At 35.8% G+C, this 20,758-nt stretch overlaps 1 protein-coding gene across 2 annotated transcripts in view; it reads right to left on the reverse strand.

The window, feature by feature from the left end:
• Positions 1-8,788: 8,788 nt before the first annotated feature.
• The window catches only part of LOC134275893 (protein mono-ADP-ribosyltransferase PARP14-like), a 29,849-nt gene continuing 17,879 nt past the window's right edge, over positions 8,789-20,758 (reverse strand). Inside the window, exons 1-8 of one of the 2 annotated variants that reach the window (XM_062758173.1) lie at positions 13,420-13,617; positions 13,202-13,252; positions 12,937-13,121; positions 12,359-12,836; positions 11,187-11,993; positions 10,580-11,082; positions 10,152-10,369; positions 8,789-8,902 (exon numbers count right to left, since the gene is read on the reverse strand). In XM_062758173.1, coding sequence (XP_062614157.1) covers positions 8,830-8,902; positions 10,152-10,369; positions 10,580-11,082; positions 11,187-11,993; positions 12,359-12,836; positions 12,937-13,121; positions 13,202-13,252; positions 13,420-13,597 — 2,493 coding nt within the window. In that variant the 5' untranslated portion in view covers positions 13,598-13,617 and the 3' untranslated portion in view covers positions 8,789-8,829. Of the gene's footprint in view, positions 8,903-10,151; positions 10,370-10,579; positions 11,083-11,186; positions 11,994-12,358; positions 12,837-12,936; positions 13,122-13,201; positions 13,253-13,419; positions 13,618-20,758 lie in introns of those variants that run through there. The other variant, XM_062758174.1, reaches the window with a different exon arrangement.

The following is a 20,758-nucleotide window of genomic DNA, read 5'->3' on the forward strand; positions in this document are numbered from 1 at the left end:
ACCCCTGGTCCTGAGGCCATGAATTTCACAATTTTGGTAGAGGACTCAATGCTGATTACAATTATACCAACTGTTTGACTGCTTGATGTCCTGGAATAAAGAAGAAGATTTTTAAAGATTGCACTAATTTCAGTGGCTTTTTCCTACCCCCCAGGCCCGAGGGGGGCAGGGACCATGAAATTCACAATTTTTGTTTCCCTTTACCCACAGATGCTATATGCCAAAATTGGTTGAAATTGGTTGAGCGGTTTTAGAGAAGAAGCTGAAAACGTTTAAATGTTAACGCACGACGGACGACGACGGACGAAAACGGATAGCCATAGGTCACCTAAGTTTACCCAGGTGACCTAAAAATTAAGCGAAAACTTTTCACAAATAAAAATTCTTTTACCTCCCCCTCATTTTTTGCACAGTCTTCTTATTGTCTTGTATGCCATAATCAAATAAGCAAGAGGCCCAGGGGCCACATCGCTCACCTGAGCACTGTAGCTAAGATGTACTGAGACAGTACTGAAAAACGGGGTCAAAATATTTTCATGCTAGATTTCACAAATCTGATTTTTTTAACGAGTTTTTTGTTAATTTTTTAATAAAAATACTAAAAACAAAACTGTGAATAATATATATTTATGCGTTTTTCATTTAATTTGAGGTAGGAATTTCAATAATTGCTAAGTCTAGAAACCTTTTTGAACTATCCGAATTTCACCTGGTCCGAATTAATATTCTTCTGGAAGTAAACAATGGATGATGCGTACGCATTCGTAATACTACGCAGAAGAGTACTTTGTTTACTAGTGTGTTTTTCAATTAATATTTTGAGTTTACATTTACAGAATGCTTCAATAATTTGATGTAGAAAAAAAGTTTATATCACTTCCTTCAGTTTGATACAGAATGTTTATGTTTTGATCAAAACTATTTCTGCACTCTTTGATATAGCGTAGATTTAATTCATGTGTTATCACCACGGCTTCCGTTTTGAGGGCTCTGACAGTAAACTTATAGACGGGGTCACGTCTAAAAATCAGTTCAGCATTGGAAAGCTTAAATGCATTAGTGGTCCCAACCTACCCCTAAAAGGCATAAGGAGTAAGGGAGAGTGGGTATGATATGAACATTTGTGATCCCGACCTACCTTTAATTAAAAGGGACGGTGTATGATTTAAACAAAATTGAATCAACATTAACTAAGGATGCTTACCAGGTTCATATTTTTGACTTGCTGACTTTTTCCTACAAGTCTGAACTTTCATTGAGGCCCAATCTTACCCCTGAGGGTCATGATTTGGGGGAGGGGGTCCATAATTTGAATAAGCTTGAATCTACACCACCGAGAATGTTCCCTATACATAATTATGACTAATCATGGCTATGCAGTTCTTGAGAAGATTTTTCCTATTTTCTCCTTTGTTAAACTTTGATCGTTCATTGTGGCCCCAGCCTACCCGGGGGTCATGATTTCAACAAACTTGAATCTACACTACCTGAGTATGCTTTCACATATATATATGACCAATAATGGGGGTTTTTTTTTTTTGCTCCTTTTCTTTAGGAGAATTTTAAAGATTTTTCCTTTATATTTCTATGTAAATCTTTTACTGTTCATTGTGGCCTTATCCTACCCCTGGGGGTCATGACTTGAACAAACTTGAATCTACACCACCAGAGGATGATTTCACTTCAATATGACCATTCACTGTTCTGTTGTTCTTAAGAAAAATATTTTTTCTCTATATTCCTATGTAAAACTTTGATCATTCATTGTAGCTCCACCATTCCCAGGGGTCGATTTGAACAAATTTAAATTTACACTACTTGAGGATGATTCCATATGAGATATGACCAATCATAGCTTGGCCGTTCTTGAGAAGAAGATTTTTCCTATATATTCCCAAGTTAAAATTAAAATATTATATCATTTATAAAATGTACAATGTTTTGTTGAAACTTGATTGGGTATTGTGGCCTCACCCTACTCCCAGTGGTCATGATAATTGTGATATAGTTTAAATATCTAACCAATCAGATAAAGCGAAACAGAAGTGCGACTCCAAAACCTCCTCCAATGCTGCCAATGGAGAAAATTTTATGTATCCGATTAATAAATCGTCCGATTACGGCATATTAAACATTAATGGCGGGGTTTAGGTTAAATACTTCAGTAGGAGAACATCTCCCTGACAGAGTGCTTGCAAAATTATGATAGGTAACACTATTATTACCTTGGAAATCTGTCTCGAAGCGGGGAACCCCCCGTTTGTTTATAATTTTTGTTTCTTACCTTGTGTATTTTTATTATACCGAATAGGGTCATTCTTTAAACGTGAGAAAAAGTACAATCTGCTTGCATATAACGTCATATAGATGTGTTTGACGGGGAAATTTTATATTTTTGAGATATTATACACTCTTACATTTTTTTTCATTAACAAAAAGGGGGGGGGGTTATCCATACTTCAGGTGCCTGTGATAAATTGCTCCAAAATAAAGAAAAAAAGTTAATTGTTAGAGAGGATAATCTTTACAGCATGTGACAATCACTTACACGTTGAAGTTCAAATTCCGTTCCAAAACACACAAAAGTACGTGTATATTGCCTCTAGCTCTCCACAGCTCTACACAATCAAGACACGGTTTTGTTTTGCGTTATTTTTCCCTACTTCAACCTTGTGATTAATGGGGTCATAGTTTGAATATGGTACGTACATGTACCTATCTAGGTATGTTCTAATTTACCACTCGATGATACGTAAATCCTTCCGGTGTGGTCTAAAATTAGAACTAGTGTGCAAAAGAGTTCTACAGTTGACTGCATGACCGTACAAAAAATATACGTTACCTTTGACCCTATTACAATTAAATCCACTGAATATTTTTATGCTCCTGGACCTAAAGATCCCAGGGGTATGTTGTTTTTGTCCTGTCTGTATGTTTATCTTTTTGTCTGTGTGTCTCTCTGCCTGTCTGTTGTCATCTCAAATCTAGCCCATAACTCTTGAGTGGATTGGGCTATGGCTTTCATATTTCACAGGTGTATTTCTTGTGACAAAACCTTTCTTTGGGTACCACCAAATTTGACCTCTAGACCTTGGAGTTTGACATACTATTACAGAAAATACCACACTTTAATCTTGGCCATAACAAACAATTAAAGCTAGCTAGGGTCTTCCATACTTCGCATGTGTCTCCATTGTGACAAGACATTTCAGCTGGTATAAACATTTTACCTTGACCTAAGAGTTTGACCCACTTTTTAAAAGCTTTAACCTTGATCATAACTTGAATAGTTAGAACTAGGGCTTTCATATTTTAAAGGTACTTGGACACAGATTTGAAGTCAATATTTTTTCTATAATATTACGACATATATATTTTAATAGCATTTCACACAAAAATTAATTAAAAATCTTATTTCATTTGAAAGTTATTAAAACTTTCACAAACACTTTCACAAATTTTAACCTCATTCTTATTCCTTAGGAAAAGTGGCAATCTTGTGGTGTATTAATGAGAAATATTAAAACGTCTATCCAGAAAAATAGTTTTATTCCGAGTACAAATGTTAGAAAGCAAAACTCCCTCACAAGTATCGTCATTCCTAACTAAGGGTTGCTTACAGAGTTTAGCCAATCGAGCACACTCGTGTTATGTACACAGTTTTTGTAAACAGGGCTCGAGTTCTGTTATTGTTCATATTTAAAATTCACCGGGTGCGTTCAATCATCACAGTCTGCTTACCACATCTGCACGGACTGACAATATATTGTGTGTTTGTTTTGCTAAAATCGAACATGTCTACTCTGAATTTTCTGGATTATAGTATTAATATTTTTCATTTATACACAACGAGATTGCCACTTTTCCTAAGGATTAAGAATAAAATTAATTTGTGAAAGTGCAAGGATGTGTCAATCAAACCCGCCAAAAAATTTGAAATTTTAATATCTTTTATATGAAATAAGATTTTTAATTAATTTTTGTGTGAAATGCCATTAAAATATATAAGTCGTAATATTATAGAGAAAATAATAACTTCAAATCTGTGTCCAAGTACCTTTAAAGGTGTATTCCTTGTAACAAGACGTTGGGTGCAAAATTTTTTTTAAGCTCTACTGGTCAAAGACCAGAAGAACTTATGCGATAGTTAGGTTACCGTCGTCCGTCCGTCTGTCTGTCTAGCTGTCCGTCTGTCTGTCTGTCCGTCTGTCTGTAAACAATTTTTCAAAACGCTACTTCTCCTACAGTTTTGGTCTGAATTTAATATAACTTGGCACACAAAGAGACTACACTAAGATACATAAAATAGTGCATCGGTTCTTGATTTCGATGAACGGTGTTGCCATGGTTACTAAAAATAGAATTTTCTGTGAAATTCCTTTAAAATGCTACTCCTCCTACAGTTTTGGTCTGATTTCAATATGACTTGGCACACAAGTAGACTACACAACGATACATATAATAGTACATCGGTTTCTGAATTCGATGAACGGTGTTGCCATGGTTACTAAAATAGAAATGTCTGTGAAATTCCTTTAAAACGCTACTCCTCCTACAGTTTTGGTCTGATTTCAATATACCTTGGCACACAAGTAGACTACACTAAATAAGAAACATTAAATTGTGCGTCAGTTTTTTTTAATTTCGATGAACGGGGTTGCCATGGTTACTAAAATAGAAATGTCTGTGAAATTCCTTAAAAACGCTACTCCTCCTACAGTTTTGGTCTGATTTCAATATACCTTGGCACACAAGTAGACTACACTAAGAAACATTAAATTGTGCGTCAGTTTTTTTGATTTCGATGAACGGTGTTGCCATGGTTACTAAAAATTGAGATGTATGTGTGATTCCTTTAAAACGCTACTCCTCCTACAGTTTTGATCTGATTTCAATGTAATTTGGTACACAAGTAGACTACACTAAGATACATAAAATAGTGCATCGGTTTTCGATTATGATGAATGATGTTGCCATGGTTACTAAAAATAGAAATGTCTGTGAAATTCCTTCGAAACGCTACCCCTCCTACAGTTTTAATCTGATTTCAATAGAACTTGGCACACTAGTAGACTACACTAAGATACATAATAAAGTGCATCAGTTTCTGATTTCGATGAACAGTGTTGCCATGGTTACTAAAATAGAAATGTCTGTGAAATTCATTTAAAACGCTACTCCTCCTACAGTTTTGGTCTGATTTCAATATAACTTGGCACACAAGTAGACTACACTAAGACACATAATATAGTGCATCGGTTTTAGATTTCGATGAATGATGTTGCCATGGTTACTAAAAATAGAAATGTCTGTGAAATTCATTTAAAACGCTACTCCTACAGTTTTAATCTGATTTCAATATAACTTGGCACACAAGAAGACTACACTAAGATACACAAAATAAAGCATTGGTTTCTGATTTCGATGAACGGTGTTGCCATGGTTACTAAAATTAGAATTTTCTGTGAAATTCTTTTAAAACGCTACTCCTCCTACAGTTTTGGTCTGATGGCAATGGCTTCTTTTCTCATCCTTTGTTATAAATACAAACTAGAAGAGCTACAGTCTCGACAGAGACTTCTGGTCTAAATTATGGCCTTAAGTTTGACATGCATTTGAGAGAATTCGACCCTCGCCATAAGCTGCCATACAGGGGCACCAGTGTTTCACATATCTTGTTTCCTCTGTTTCTTATAGAGACCATTGTAATTAATGTGAGTAAACGACACTAAGCAAGCCACGTGCATAGATTTCTTGAACAACAGCTGATCTATTCTGCCTAAAAAGTGCTGCTAGAATCCCTCTGTCCCGTCTGTAAAATTATTATTTCACTCATTCGCACGAAACCCTACCCGATGTTTTGAATTTTTTACATATGAACCGAGATTTTTCGTAAAACAATACTTAACTCGGGACTCTAGCAGCACTTTCCAAGTATTTTAGGAGGCAAACTTTCCATCTGTACAAAGCTTATGTCTTGAAACATACAGCTTATTGTTGTTCTGTTGCATATTTTTGTCACAAATATCAGAGGAAAGGCCGACCGGGATACGTATATAGCTGACTGCCTTCGAAAGAGAATATAATCGATAAAGATAAATTAGCATACCCGTTTTATTAACTGAGCTCCATATGAATTTCACAAAATATTCACGATATTTGCTTTTAAACTCCATTTTACGTATCTTTGTACATATGGCGTCTAAGCCAAATTCTCTTTACACGACATTATCAATTCCTAAGTTACTTGATGTACACATATGACGTCATCGGTGGTATATTTTAATCAAAATGACAGAATACAACATAACGAAATAAGAACATTTTATTTTTATTAATGTTTACACGTTTCTATTCATTTTCTAGAGTTAAATTACATCTCTAAATACCAATAAATTCAATTTTACAAAAATTTGTGTTCTAAAATTGACGTCATCTCGTCTACTATGACGTCATAATGTAGCACTGATTTAGTCAAGGTAGAATATTTTGTATGCTTCCTTACTCCCCCTGCGTATCACTTATGCATACAATGACATATTCATCTATAATACAATATTTAACATATTTAATTTTACTTTGAAAGAAATGTGGCCCCCCGCTTTCGGTGTCTTTGTGGGTGATATGTCTTTTTATCTCATATGTGTTGGTGATACAGGCCGTTGGATAAACTTATGCTTTATCAACGGGTAGATGCTTTATCAATAGCACTTCCGGTTTTGACACGATCCCTCGCTTTAAAATTTTATTTGAAACTTTTATTTGCGATCCCTATTATTGTCTTAATAAAATGAATGATAAAGAGCGATAATATCGTTAAAAGCCAGAAAAAGACTCGTATATGTCAAAGAAGTGTCTTATTTTATCAAGGAACCTGAACTGGCTACTTGAAGACAGATGTATGTTAACCACCACCACCCCCCCCCCTCTTTTAAATCGTTTTCGGAGAAAGCCTAGCAGTTACTGTAAGTTGTTGGTATAAGATTCCTTTAACATCTACAATAATGCTTTCTTATATTATACTACGTATGCCTACCTAGTAATTTAGGTGTAACTTACCATGTATCAACAATGAATTTACAAATAGGCCCCTAGCCTTGCCATACATGTTTTGTACTGCCATCGTCCAAAGACTTCATTTTCACGATCCCATGGTCCTTACAACTTTCAGTCAGAAGCTCGTTTGATGTAAAGCTCCAGCAATTGTCACATAATGTTTCCAAAGACGCAGAGAGCAAAAATTCTAAATTTTGAACACGATCTACTTTCTTTCAAGGGATGTCAACATCAACGGTGCTACGTCATCAAGTTATACGTCATCAATTTGAAATTGCAATCATTCATGTAGTTTCGCAGGGGACGTCTCAAAGTTTTGTTAAAACGAAAGTCGTATGAGATAAATAGAACATCTATAATTGTGTGATTTGATATTGGCTTTATCCAACTCGTTGAAATGGTGTATATTCGCTCGGCAAGCCTCGCGAATATATACACCATTTCAACTCGTTGGATAAAGCCAATATCAAATCACACAATATAGATATCCTCTATTTAATTTTGTGCCAAATATGAACGCCCTTTCATATGTCAGTCAGAAGTTATCCCCAAAGTTGATTTTTTTTTAATAAGAGTCAGTTGTGAAGGTCAAGGGGTCAGCAATCAAAGCATGGTCGTAAATACGATCGTATCTTGTTACAAGAAATCCATAATATGTCAAATATGAAAGCTCTATCTCATCTCAATCAAAAATTATAAGGAAAACATTTGAACATTGAACATTTTTGAAAATTATTTCAAACTTCAAGGACAAGGTCACAAGATCAAAAATCCTAGTGTATTTAGAAAGGCCTTGTCACAAGCAATAAACAGGTTTAATATTAAAGGCCTATGTCTGCTTGTTTAAAAGTCATGAGCAAGGTTAAAAATTTTGAAAAGATGGTCAAAGTTCAAGGTCAGGTTCATGAGGTCAAAAATCATAGTGTATTTAGAAAGGTCTTGCCACAAGCAATATACAGGTCTAATATGAAAGCCCTATCTTTTCTCATTCAAAAGTCATGACTAAGGTGAAACTTTTTGAAAAGTAGGTCAAACTTTTAGGTCAAGGTCACCAGGTCAAAAGATTAGTGCATTTAGAAAGATCTTGTCACAGATAAAACACTTCTTCAACATGAAAGCACTTTCATTCAAAAGATATGGCCAATTAAATGTAATGTTTAATTTTTTTTAAAAGTAGGTCAAACTACAAGGACAAGGGGTAAAAAATCATAGTGTAAAGAAATGTCTTGTCACAGGTAATATACATGTGTAATATTAAAGACCATTCTCTTCTTTCATTTTTTTTAATGAAAAGTAGATAAAATTTAATTTCATGTATCATGAGGTCAAAAATCAGTCTTGCATTCGAAATTAAATAACGTGAAAATTATGAAAGACCTGCTTCCTTACTCGGTATATAAAGTGCCAAAGATATTGGTTACTTAAAAAAATTTAGGGCGAATACGTCAAAGTTCAAGGTCATCCTGGCGAGAGTCAATAGGTACTAGGCCCTATCTTCTTATTTATAGTTTGAAAAATGTTAAATTTTCTTATGACAGACGATTGAGATTTTTAATATCCCTAGCTTTAGCGAAATGGGGAATCATAAAAAGGTATTAAATATCACAATAAATATTGGTTTAGCATAATTTTTCGTATTTAATCTAACAGGCAATCAAAGCAAAAAAAAGATATAATATAATGCATACAATGTACATCATTCATTAGTTACTCAGTCAAGAAAGAACAAATCATTTATCCACATAACAGACTATGTTTTATATATAACAACCTTCATTCGGTCACTCCTTTCGCTGCCAGTTCTAATTGTACCTGCTTTAGATAAGTGGGATCTGGATATCCATGCCTATAAAAAATAATATATTTTCTTTAAAGCAGAAATTAAAATAAAGTAAGTAACATTTTTAGCTAAAGGTATTAAAGCACCTTTCATTCAAGTTTAATTATTTTCAGCGATGTGGTGATAACGAACAGTATTCGAATTCAAAAGTCCATGAAACGTTACCAAATGGGATATGTAATGATAGTACAATTTTCTGTCATCATTGGACTTTCAGTAAGGCGTGGCATTCTCGATGCTACGTAATTAGTGTCTCTCAAATAGCGACATAGATTCTCATTGGTTAAGAAATTAATTACATCAGCAACTCTAAATTGTTGATGAAAAGGATGAGACGATTGAAGCCCACCTCTTTCCAGTACGAAACGCTATCATTGGATACTCGCTACACTCGTTGTTATTCGCCCAAATTGCTATCTCATGTATAATTCAACAAAGAATGAAAGGCTGTGAAAATTTCAACGCTAATTATGTAACATCGAGAATACCACGCCTTACTCAAAGTCCACGGGTAACAGAGCATCTTAGAAATCACTGGCGGATTTAGAGGATGTCCGCCCCTCCTTTTGTTTCCAAAATATACATAAGATTAAAGAAATAATTTTTTTTTGCTGGGGTTATGGGCCACTGCCCCAATCCCAAACTGCCTCCCCCTTTTCAAGATTCCTGGATCCGCCACTGGAAATGTGCTGTAAATAATTCACATTTCAAAGAAAATGGCAGGATCCTTACAAGAACCATGCCCTATCCAAATATACTTATGATTTATATTTATTATTTTAAAATGCTGGTAAATACTCATTTTATTTAAAAACTGACTTATTGAAATTGAATGACATTCAAGTTCTTTGATTTTCTCCTAAGCATACTCAGTCTTTGATTTTCTCCTAAGCACACTCAATTTTATAAAAGTTCTGTATAATAATTGTTGCCAAATTTTTTTGAATCAATTGATTAACGCTTAATCTAATTTATAGTAAGGAAAGGGAACTGCAAGATAGATGTATAGAGTTTAATATCAAGAATTTTATATATACTTTGTTGATATACATGTACCAGCAATTTCAATCAGAAAGCGAAGTTGTGCAATTGAATATTAATTTTGGATAAATCAGTTTCTCTGAAAGGTAAATGTAGGCTTTTTGGTGCCCCCTTCCAATTTTCAAGATAAGGTGTTCAACTAAAAAAAATGCACTTTATATTAAATCTTATTGTGCTTGAAATAACAGGAATAAATCACAACAAAATGACGAACGCTAGAGCTCCTTTGTTTCGTTGGGTTTTATGCTGGATGCCATTCCAGATGATGACATTGTCCCTTCCTGTGGTTAAAGAAGACCCAATGGTAAAGGTGAGCCGTCGGTCGAACGCCTTTTGTAGGAGTCTCAAGACTGTTTGTCCTTCTGTGTTGTCTGGAAGATAAGCTTTTCTCTCTGTTCCCTCATAAGGCAGCCCTGGGTGGGGGTGTTCAGGCTTTCGTAAAGTAAATATACACTGTATGAGATTATATATACTAAAACTCGTATGATTTGTCATCTACTACTGGGAAAATCAATCATGAACTTATTTTTTAATGTAAACCTAGATTGTGTTTTGTCAATTGATCTTTTTCAAGCAATACTACTGATGTTTATCTGTGATACTGTATGCAAAGACTTACAGTATAATTGGTCATATACTCACCCCTTGAATTCCATCTGGAAAATGGTACGTTATTATTATAATTCCATGATTTTCGTATCCTGGCAAAGAGGAAAACTTCTCAATTTTACATTTCATTGTTCCGTTTTCAGGTTGGTTTCCTTTAACACTATTATGTCTGTGTTCTTTGAGTGTCAAGGGTGGTTCCCCTGATTGCCTCAGCTGATCCCAAGTCCTTGCTCTTTGCGAGCTGAAATCTTCAGATAAATGGTTATATGTCCTCTCAGACTCCGCCATGTTACTTCTTTTGTTAACATTTCCCGAGTTGCTCCTGAAGTGCGACGCATGCGCAGATTTGCAAACATCAATACGGATATTATTTTCAAAAGCATCAATGAGGGAAGATGTAATTTTCGTGTTATGGTTGACAAGATGTATCTCTTCAATACTGCAGGTATGTTCTCTTTCGAAAGCAAATTTTGAAAAAATGGAGAACCAGGCCTGGCAACATTTTTGGAGATCAGACATTTCCTTTTCAATAAAACCTAAATGAAAGTAAAAATATCATCGACATTAACCCTGTTCACGCACTTATCGATTTATATAAAAAAAAAAATAAAATTTGTTTTTTTCCCAAAAAATCACCAACCTGCTCCAATGAGCGGAATGGCAACTTTTTTCCAGGACCGAAAATTTATCTCATCAATCAAATTCCTAAGACAAGACTTGTACTCTTCCAAAGTGCGGTCCTGTGTAGAGGATAACTGATTAAGAACCAAATGCATCACATATTTAGCTCCAAGTGCTCCTCCCCTGCATTGGAATACATCACCTAATTTTGCCGTACGTTTTCCTCTTTTCATACTTTGAAAGTCGTTTTCATATTCTAAACCGCTAGCCTTTCTGACTGCCTCTGCCAAATACCCAGCACCTGATAAAAAACTGTCAGCGCTTATTACGATAGCATCTCCATGGAACTTCAAAATACTTCCAGTGTAAATCTTGACAATTAATCCATTACTAAACTGAAAACCATTCACGGGAACGTGGCCTTGTGTTGCGTCTGGAATTCTGATCAGCTTTACACTAGGTATTCCACTTTCTCTTGAGATGAATGGTCTAGATCTATTTACCTCGAGGAGATCAGTGTTTGCGTATTTTGCCATTCCCTTCGGAACATCCATACTGAATTTTTTAAGTTCCGGAGTTCTCTCTGAGCTTGATGGAGTAGTCCACTGAATATGTGGATACTTTTGCTTTATTGTGGCTATGTTAATCAAAGTTTTACTTTTTTCGAAGTTTTCAAAAGCTTCCCTTATGTTTTGTACCATGACAGGGTCTATATCAACAAAATGTATATCCCGAATCGAGCTCTTCAATCCATTATCTTTACTAAATTCGTGAACAGAAACAGCGTATACCTCAGCAGTCAGTTCTTTTGGTACTTCGAATCCACCTTCAATCAAAAGAATTAATAATCATAAACTATTACAGTATTGTAGAGTTTAGACTTCGGCTCAGGTGAGCTAAAAATTATAGATTGAAATCGAGCATTTCTGCTTTATATTCTTTAGGCTCTGTCCAAAACAAACAAAAAGAAACGCTTGTCCCTTTTATAGCTACTGTAGCTTAAAACTTTAGCATAAAGGATATCATGAATTTGGATAGGTTATCACTTAGGCTTTCGAGACTTGGTATTCATTTTGAATGAGTGAGATCACTTAATAGATTTAAATATGTGAATATCAATTTTTCGAATACAGCTGTAGGTGATGTAACAAAATTGCAACTTATACAAAATTTACACCTTACATTCAGTACCTGCACTAATGGCTGGAAAGGCAATAGACGTTGCTCTCTTTCTTTGAGCCATTTCGAGGGCATTTAAGATTGTCTGCTTTAAATCAGAAAGGCAGTCCATTTTGTTCGGGTACTTCTTCCATCTTGGCCCAATAACATGCAAAACTAACTGGAAGTCTAGATTGCCGGCTGATGTCATGGCTACCTGAGTAACTTTCAACTTTCCATATTTTGCGATATATGCTTTTGATTCCTCAGTTAGTGTTTGACCTGCAGCTTTTGCTATAACTGCTGCCACGCCTGCGCGATGACCTAAATCTTCACTTGCAGCATTCACTATAACATCTACATCAGCATTCAGGATAGAGTCACAATATACATAGACATTTGTTTCCTCTTTGGTTGTACAATGAAATTTTGAAAGCATTTTAATTTTCAGCTCAAGATCCCTGTAAGAAGTTTTTGTTTTTTCACTCTTCTGGGAGGAATTTGGGGCTGACTTAAAAATAAAATAATAATATTAAATCTTCTCTAAGTAAAGGTTCTTACATTGAAATATAAATATTTTTCATGTTATTAATATTGATTCCCAAATCTACCTTTCTGTAGTCTTCATTTGGATCTTCGATGCCTGTTTTGTGTTCTTGAAATTGCTTTTTGCGCAAAATCAAACTATCCATTACCACTGTACTAAATTCATTTTGATGATCATAACCGTAGTTTTGTGCATAGTTCTTGTCGCTGGGTGAGGCATATGAGATACCATTGTTAACGTTTGAGGCGCCTTTGGAAAGAGAATTTTTTATGAAGCTGATACTAGATAATTAACGACTGTTTAAAAATTAGATGTTCACACTACTGTACCTGTATCTAAGATAGGTGGAACCCAACATTCTCCTTCCGTTTTTTCAGCAACTGTAGATGAGTAAACAGATAAGTAAAATTGGGAAAAAAAATATTTCTAAGCTATCTCAAATATTTTTTTTAATAAATTGATAGCCAGGGAAGTCATTTTTTATTATTTATTTATTTTTTGTTTGTTTGTTATATTTGATTAAACAATGCACATATGCTTGATTTACCGTCGTTCCTACAAGAAAAATCTGTAACAATGTGTCCTCCATTTTCTCTGATGTGTTTTTCTTCGCAATTTTCGCATAAGGCCCTTTTGCAAACGATACAGTACCGTCTCACCCCTCTGCGGCACAGAGAACATTTTATGACGTCTTGGGCTGTGTTGGCCATTGTAGAACAATCCATGTAAAATGCCACCAAAATTAAAAGCTATCAAAGATAATACCAAATTATACAACTTACTTGTATTAAACCATGTATACCTATATGTATATATAGAAAATGTATATTATCATTTTTTTAAGTAGGACTGTCAAGGAATATTAGAGTACTCGACTACCATTCGATCATACCGATTAGGCATCGACTAAAATTTCTTTAAGTATCAGTCACATTATCAAGCGATGGGGTATACGATGAGAAACCGATGCGTTTTTTGATGAAAATGGCGTGGTTGCCGGCCGGACACCACTAGTGATCGGACGGTGACTGAGGCCATTTTGCGAATGGGTGGGGTCATCGGTAGGAAATAATTCGTAGTTCGATGCCTCACATCGCTCCTCATCAGCAACCCATCATTAACACATCTTTCAAGGATCGGCTGATGTATGGCCGAGCATCGTCCAATATCCGTTGAATCTGAGGTCATCGGAGGGTTGAGTAGTGTTCAACAGATAACGGCCGATCATCGGTCGATGTTCGAGGAAACATTGGCCCGTAATCGACCGATGTACGATCGATGTTCACCAACGTATGAGCCATGTAATATACATCAGCCGATTATCCTGGAACATCGTTTTATGATTAGCAATGCATCGCTGGGCCTTTGTAAGTCCGACCGGCAACCATGCCATTTTTATCATAAAACGCATTGGTTGCCCATCGTATACCCAGCGCTGAATAATGTGACTGATATTTTAAGGACTACAAGGCCGATGTGGACCGATGTTGGGGCATCGTTAACACCACGGATTACCACCGATTACCACCGGTCTACGGCTACCGGCCGGGAAATGTGACCTAGGCATTACTCGGTTATTCGTTAAAAATTTGCTACCTATTAAAAATTTTAAAACCAAGGCAATAAACTTGGATCCACCCAACTACTTAATTAAATATCAATGATCTTGTACGTAAAACTTGGGGATAAGGCTTGACTGTTTAAAGAAAATTTTTTATATGTCAATTAATGTCTGTTCGGAAAACATGCCTCCAAAAGTTTTGGTGTACATTAAAAGATGTTATAATGGGGAAAAACTTGATGTATATGAAATACGATCGATGCATCATATGCCGACACCGTCAAACATACTGATGACTAGAAATGAAACTTTCCAAAAGTAAATTTACCGCAAAAATGCATCTTCGCAAGCCAAGGGTTTCCGGTCCACTCTGCTCCCCACAAAGGAGAGCTTGCGAAGATGACAGAAATGATGAAAGGTATAGTCCAAAAAAATGCTGCTATCGCAAACATGTTCATGATGATTGCAAATGGAGAGGGCGTACAGAAATTGTTGAGTTTTGTAGATTCAAACTAGAGGTACTGTAAACAATGAGCTCACTAAATGATACCCCCGCCTCCCATATGAATATAATGGTTGTGTCCATGTTTTGCTCTGGAAAATCCAAAATATATGTCAGATCTAAAAGTATAATAGGGGGTGCACAGCATCTTCGCTAGCCAAGGGTTTCTGATACGCTACTCTCCTCATAAACCCTTGGCATACGGTGAAGTGAAAAGACGGGATTGATTTCGTCACGTGTTCTCGAATGTATCAAGTACGCACAGATTGCGTCATCGACAGAAATACAGACGCGTGTTTGAAAAAAATTAAATCAACGTTTTTTTTCAAGAATAATTGCGTTATGCTTATTTATTATTTATAGTACAAATCCAAACTTCTATATTGATTTTTAATCACATATTCAGAAGATATTGGATGACACCGTAGCTATTCATAGAATTACATGTTATCTTACGGATTGTTGTTTACTTGCGTTTTTCATTCCCGAGATAAAAGAGTCAAGAAGTATCCCGAACGCAAATAGCGTCATTTACAAAAAACAATTGCTGATTGGTCGACCGGGGTGTAATGAATCCCAATCAGAACTCGAGAAAAAAAAAACATCTTCTATCAACACCGTATGCCAAAGGTTCATGAGGAGAGTAGCGAATCAGAAACCCTTGGCTAGCGAAGATGGGTGCACAATAGCAATATGTAATAAAGATTCTGTGAAAGTTTCATTAAATTTCCTTCAGTGGTATGAGAGGAGTTGCGGATAAGAGATGGGTACCCCAAAGCGTAACAGACGGACCGACGGACATACCGATTACTATATACCCTCCCGCTTTTCAAGCGGGGGTATAACTAGAGGTGCTGTGAGTAATGAGCTCACTCAATGATACCCCCGCCTCCCATATGAATATAATGAGAGTGTCCATGTTTTGTTGTGGGAAACTCAAAATATGTCCGATCAAAAAGTAAAATAGGAGGTGCACAATGGCAATATGTAATAAATATTCTGTGAAAGTTTCATCAAATTTCATTCAGCGGTATGAGAGGAGTTGTGGATAAGAGATGTGTACCCCAAAGCGTAACAGACAAACGGACGGACGGACATGCCGATTACAATATACCCTCTTAATAATCATAAAGTTTCTTTCGACAATTCCATAAGATACATGTAGTTGTGAGAAATTGAGATGTAATTAATTTTTTAATAATAAAACCGTAATAATGTCCGAGAGATTCCGAGTAGAAAATCCAAACCGAGGCCAAAACGTATGAGAATCGTGTACAAAGCGTGTGAGAAATGTGTAGAAAGCGTTTTGTGCAGCCTTCCGTGTAAACCGTGCAGCCTTTCGTGCAAAGCATTTCGTGTAAACCGTTGTAGCGTTTCGTGTAAACCGTGCAGCGTTTCGTGCAAACCGTGTAGCGTTCGTGTACCGTTCGTTCAGCGAGCGTGTGGGGTAGTAGCATGTCTCAGAGTCTGTAACTTTCATAAAGAATGATTATGCAGTTGTTTCACAATGAACTGGTTGCCCGCGTGGCGCAGTGGTTATCTAGAGCGTCTGCTCTAGAGTCGCGAAGTAAGGAGTCAATCCTTACGTCGCGGGTTCGAATCCCGCTGTTGGACGTGAAGACCGGTCCTTCGGATGAGACCGTATACATCGAGGTCCCGTGTCGCAGTAGGTGCTGGCACGAAAAAGATCCCTTCCTCCTGAATGGCATTGAGTTCAGAGTGTAGGACAAAATTTGCAGCTCTCCAACGGCAAGAGGTGGCGTCTCCATATGAGTGAAATATTCTCGAGAGGGACGTTAAACAATAAACAATCAATCAATAACAATGAACTTGGGGCAGTCACGAGTAATTGAAGTAACTTATTGAGTCAATATCATGTAACTCTTTTACGATAGCTGTAGCACACAAAGAAATTAAGACTTATGAAAACTATATATAGAGTATATAGCTAAGATATGACAATTAAACTGCAAGAGAAAAACTGCACGATATAAGTGCCGGGAAAACAGAGGTTGTATCAATGTACAGTTTCGTTGTTTAAGTGGATGCCAAGGTCACGCAACTTTTATTTTTAGCTCAAACTTGTAAACAACAGTCAACTTGGGCATGCTAAGGTGAGAAATATGTTCTAACAACTTTTTAAAAAGATTACGTACATCAAAATTTTTGGTCTACCTACATATATTCGTGGATAATTGAGACCATGGTAACTATGGAAACTTATTTAACTTTTCTGCGCACGTGTACAATAGGGAGGGAGAAGTACCAGCGTATTTTGCAATATTTTCGTTATGGGACATACTGAAATTATTTTTACTTTTTTTGTCTCTATAAAAGATTAAAAGTGGTGTGACCTTGACATACACGAAACAACGAAACGGTAGATACAACCTTTGTTTTTTCCGGCACTTATATTGTGTAGTCTTTTCTAGCAGTTTAATTTTTCATATCTTAACTATATACTCATAATTTTCGAAAGTCTTTCTTTGTATGCTACAGATATCTTAAAAGAAAGACGTACATGATTTTGACTCATTGTGTCCTTTTAAATATTTTTACTTTTATTTTTTTTCCGTCAAAATAGAATTTTTTTTTTTGGTTTTGAAATTTGTAATTTTCTGAAACCTAATACTTTTAGGAATTAAACAAAATTAACACGGGTTATGCATAAATTCTACATTTGTCAATTTTCCTCTTTGTGTGTCACGATGTCTCTTTAAATGACCTTTCTTTCTCAAGCAGTCGCTTGATATACAATTAGACAAAATTCCTAACGCACCACTTGTTAATTCTTCTTTGTGGATTGAACATTTGCCGGATCTGTGCTAGTGTATATAATATACCATTATTTCCAAAACAGTGGGATTGACAAATTTCTTTGTACTGTAGATTCCTTATTTTTTGCGAGTACTTATGATGGCGAATTGGCTCTTCAACCTCAAAGCGCGAGAATAATAATTCGCGAATGAACGGTTGATCAGGAGATTTTACATATATTTCAGCACCATAGAAATAAAAGCGAGAAATTTTATTTCGCGCGTAGTGCTTCTCGCGAAACTACGCGATAATTAATTCCACGCGTATAATTAGGAATCTACAGTATCTTGAAAAGACCTTTGAATGACCTTCATGTCCGAAAAGCAATTTCCAAAAAATCAAAAAAGCAGCTGTACACTGCGCACCTTTATTGCCCAGATATGAAATTCTTAATCACTATAGGTGGTTTGTGAGGTTGCGACAGGAGCATTCCCCTGGTTATAAATCAAATAACTAACAGGCATTGACTCTCATATAGCCAAGTAATCATCCGTTGCCTTAATGTCAATACCAAATCCACCCAACTTCCGGTTGACCTAGTTTTGTAGAACGATTTTCAAGGTATTGTATGCGTGAAAAGAAGAAAACACTTGCTGTGGCCTTCAACGCGACGTTTAGATATATCGACGACGTATTGTCAATTAATAATGGTAATTTCCATTCCTACGTCGATACGATATATCCTGGTGAGCTTGAGATTAAAGATACCACAGAGTCTGACACTTGTCACACTTCTGTTTCATACTTGGATATTTTACTTGAAAAAGACACTAATGGTAATCTAACAACCAAGCTATATGATAAACGTGATGACTTTAACTTTTCTATCGTCAACTTCCCTTACTTATGCAGCAATATACCTTCATCACCTGCATACGGAGTATATATATCTCAGTTGATTCGATACACAAGAGCATGCTCTACGTATGAACAATTTCTAAAACGAGGTAAATTATTGACAAGCAAGTTGATGAAACAAGAATATCATCAGTCTCGTTTAAAGTCATCATTTCGTAAGTTCTATGGTCGATACAATGACCTTGTCAGCAAATACAATTTATCATTGAGTCAAATGCTGACTAACGTTTTTCATACCAATTGTTAGTCCATTATTTATACACTGAATTGACGACGGATTTTTTCCGTTATTTCCTGATTATGACAACGAGCACACGGCGGGTGTGACCGGTCGGCAGGGGATGCTCACTCCTCACTGGCACCGGATCCCACTTCTGTTGTTTCGGGGTCCGTGTTTGCTCTGCTCTTATTTTGTTTTGTTTTATGGACTTTGAGATTGAATACTGTTCGTTATCTCCATATCCTTCATGCTGCTAACTTAAAGCCGTGGCTATCTGAAGTAAACAGTTTTATGTTTAATAATATAGTTACAACAAATTATGATGGGTGAAATTCATAAGCATTTTATTGTTTTCATTTTTTTACAAGTTTCACTAAAGGATCTCCCCTGCAGACGCTATACTGTCTGCTTTAGCACGCTCTTGTTGTGCCAAACGCCGCATAAGGTGTAACTTTTTTTCTGAGCTTTTAATTAGTACAAATGTAAAAAACACAAATACAATGAAAAATTTGAATTTATTTTCTTCAAAAATGGAATAGACACGATTTTATTGTTTTCTATGAATTGGTCACATTTCAGTAAACATTAATGTTATTTATGAGGTTTCACATTAATATGCCTTATTTTTTGTTAAGGTAATATATTTATATATCAATACATAAACACGTAAAATTGTCTTAGGTGATGCGTTAGCAATTTTGTCCAGTGTATAAATCTTTATTGCAAGCTCTCTTTGCTTTTATGAGATACGCTTTTAAATGCTGTTAACCAGTCACAGGTCACTAAAAGACACATTCCAATTTGCTTCAGGTAATCAATAACGGGTACATGTACTATATATATGTAGCGCTATGAAAAAAATGTTTTGTAAATATTATATTTGAAATCAAAAACAATCGACACATGTACTTGTATTAACTATAATACTACGCATTATTCAGATTGCTTTTACTACCTTAGACATTGAAGAAAATGTATGTTAAAGACAAATAGTGAAAATAACATGAAAAATCACTTCAGATTTCAACGAATATTCGACTAAAGCCTCCGACTATTCGACTAAGTTGTCCAAATAAAATTGACATGCCTACAAAGTGAGTTCGAGAGTATAGGTATATTCAACTTACCTTGTAAAATCTAGAAAAATAATCTCTACTTTCTGTTCAATCATCGCAGATCATCTGATTTATTGTTTGAGCGGAATTTAAAAAAACCTTTAATATAGAGCAGCAGTCGATTGGGACATTTTCCAAAAATCATACGCAGACTTGTCGATCGTTACTCTCTCATACACGTACGATCTTCCATGCAGAGTTGTCATTCGTTACTCTCTACGCCTAGCTGCATTTTTGACATCATGAGTATGGGCATTCAAGGTCACCTGAGCATCATGTAACAACTTTAAATCAATTGAATTTGGTTTTTGGTTTAAACTAGAGGCCATAACATTGAAAATTTTGAAAGAGATACCAATTAAGAATTAATGCATTGGTTTTTTTTTCTCAATATAATCAATAGAGTCCCATCCTAACACAGAACCCCTGAACCTGGGAGCCAAGAAATTCACAATTTTAGAAGAGACACTCTTGATCATCAAAAAATTACATGCAGTTAATTTGTTCGAATACTAAAGAACAGAGAAGAAGATTTTCAAAGAAATATTGCACTTTCAATATTTAATATACCGGTATATAGCCCCATCTTAACACCAGAACTCCTGAACCTGGGGGCCAAGACATTCACAAATTTGGAAGAGAGACCCTTTCCTAATTTGATAGGGATTTATTTTAAGCTCACCTAAGCTGAAAGCTCAAGTCAGTTTTTCCAATCACATCTTGTCCATTACAAAGCTATAAGAGCAAGGGTGCCTCTTCCATTTTCATGGCGGGCCATAAAAATAAGAAATTATAACATATCAGGGTTTCCAG

This window comes from Saccostrea cucullata, unplaced genomic scaffold (assembly GCF_032062105.1).
Source record: "Saccostrea cucullata isolate Sc308-1 unplaced genomic scaffold, CSIRO_AGI_Scuc_v1 ctg628, whole genome shotgun sequence".
NCBI lineage: Eukaryota > Metazoa > Mollusca > Bivalvia > Ostreida > Ostreidae > Saccostrea > Saccostrea cuccullata.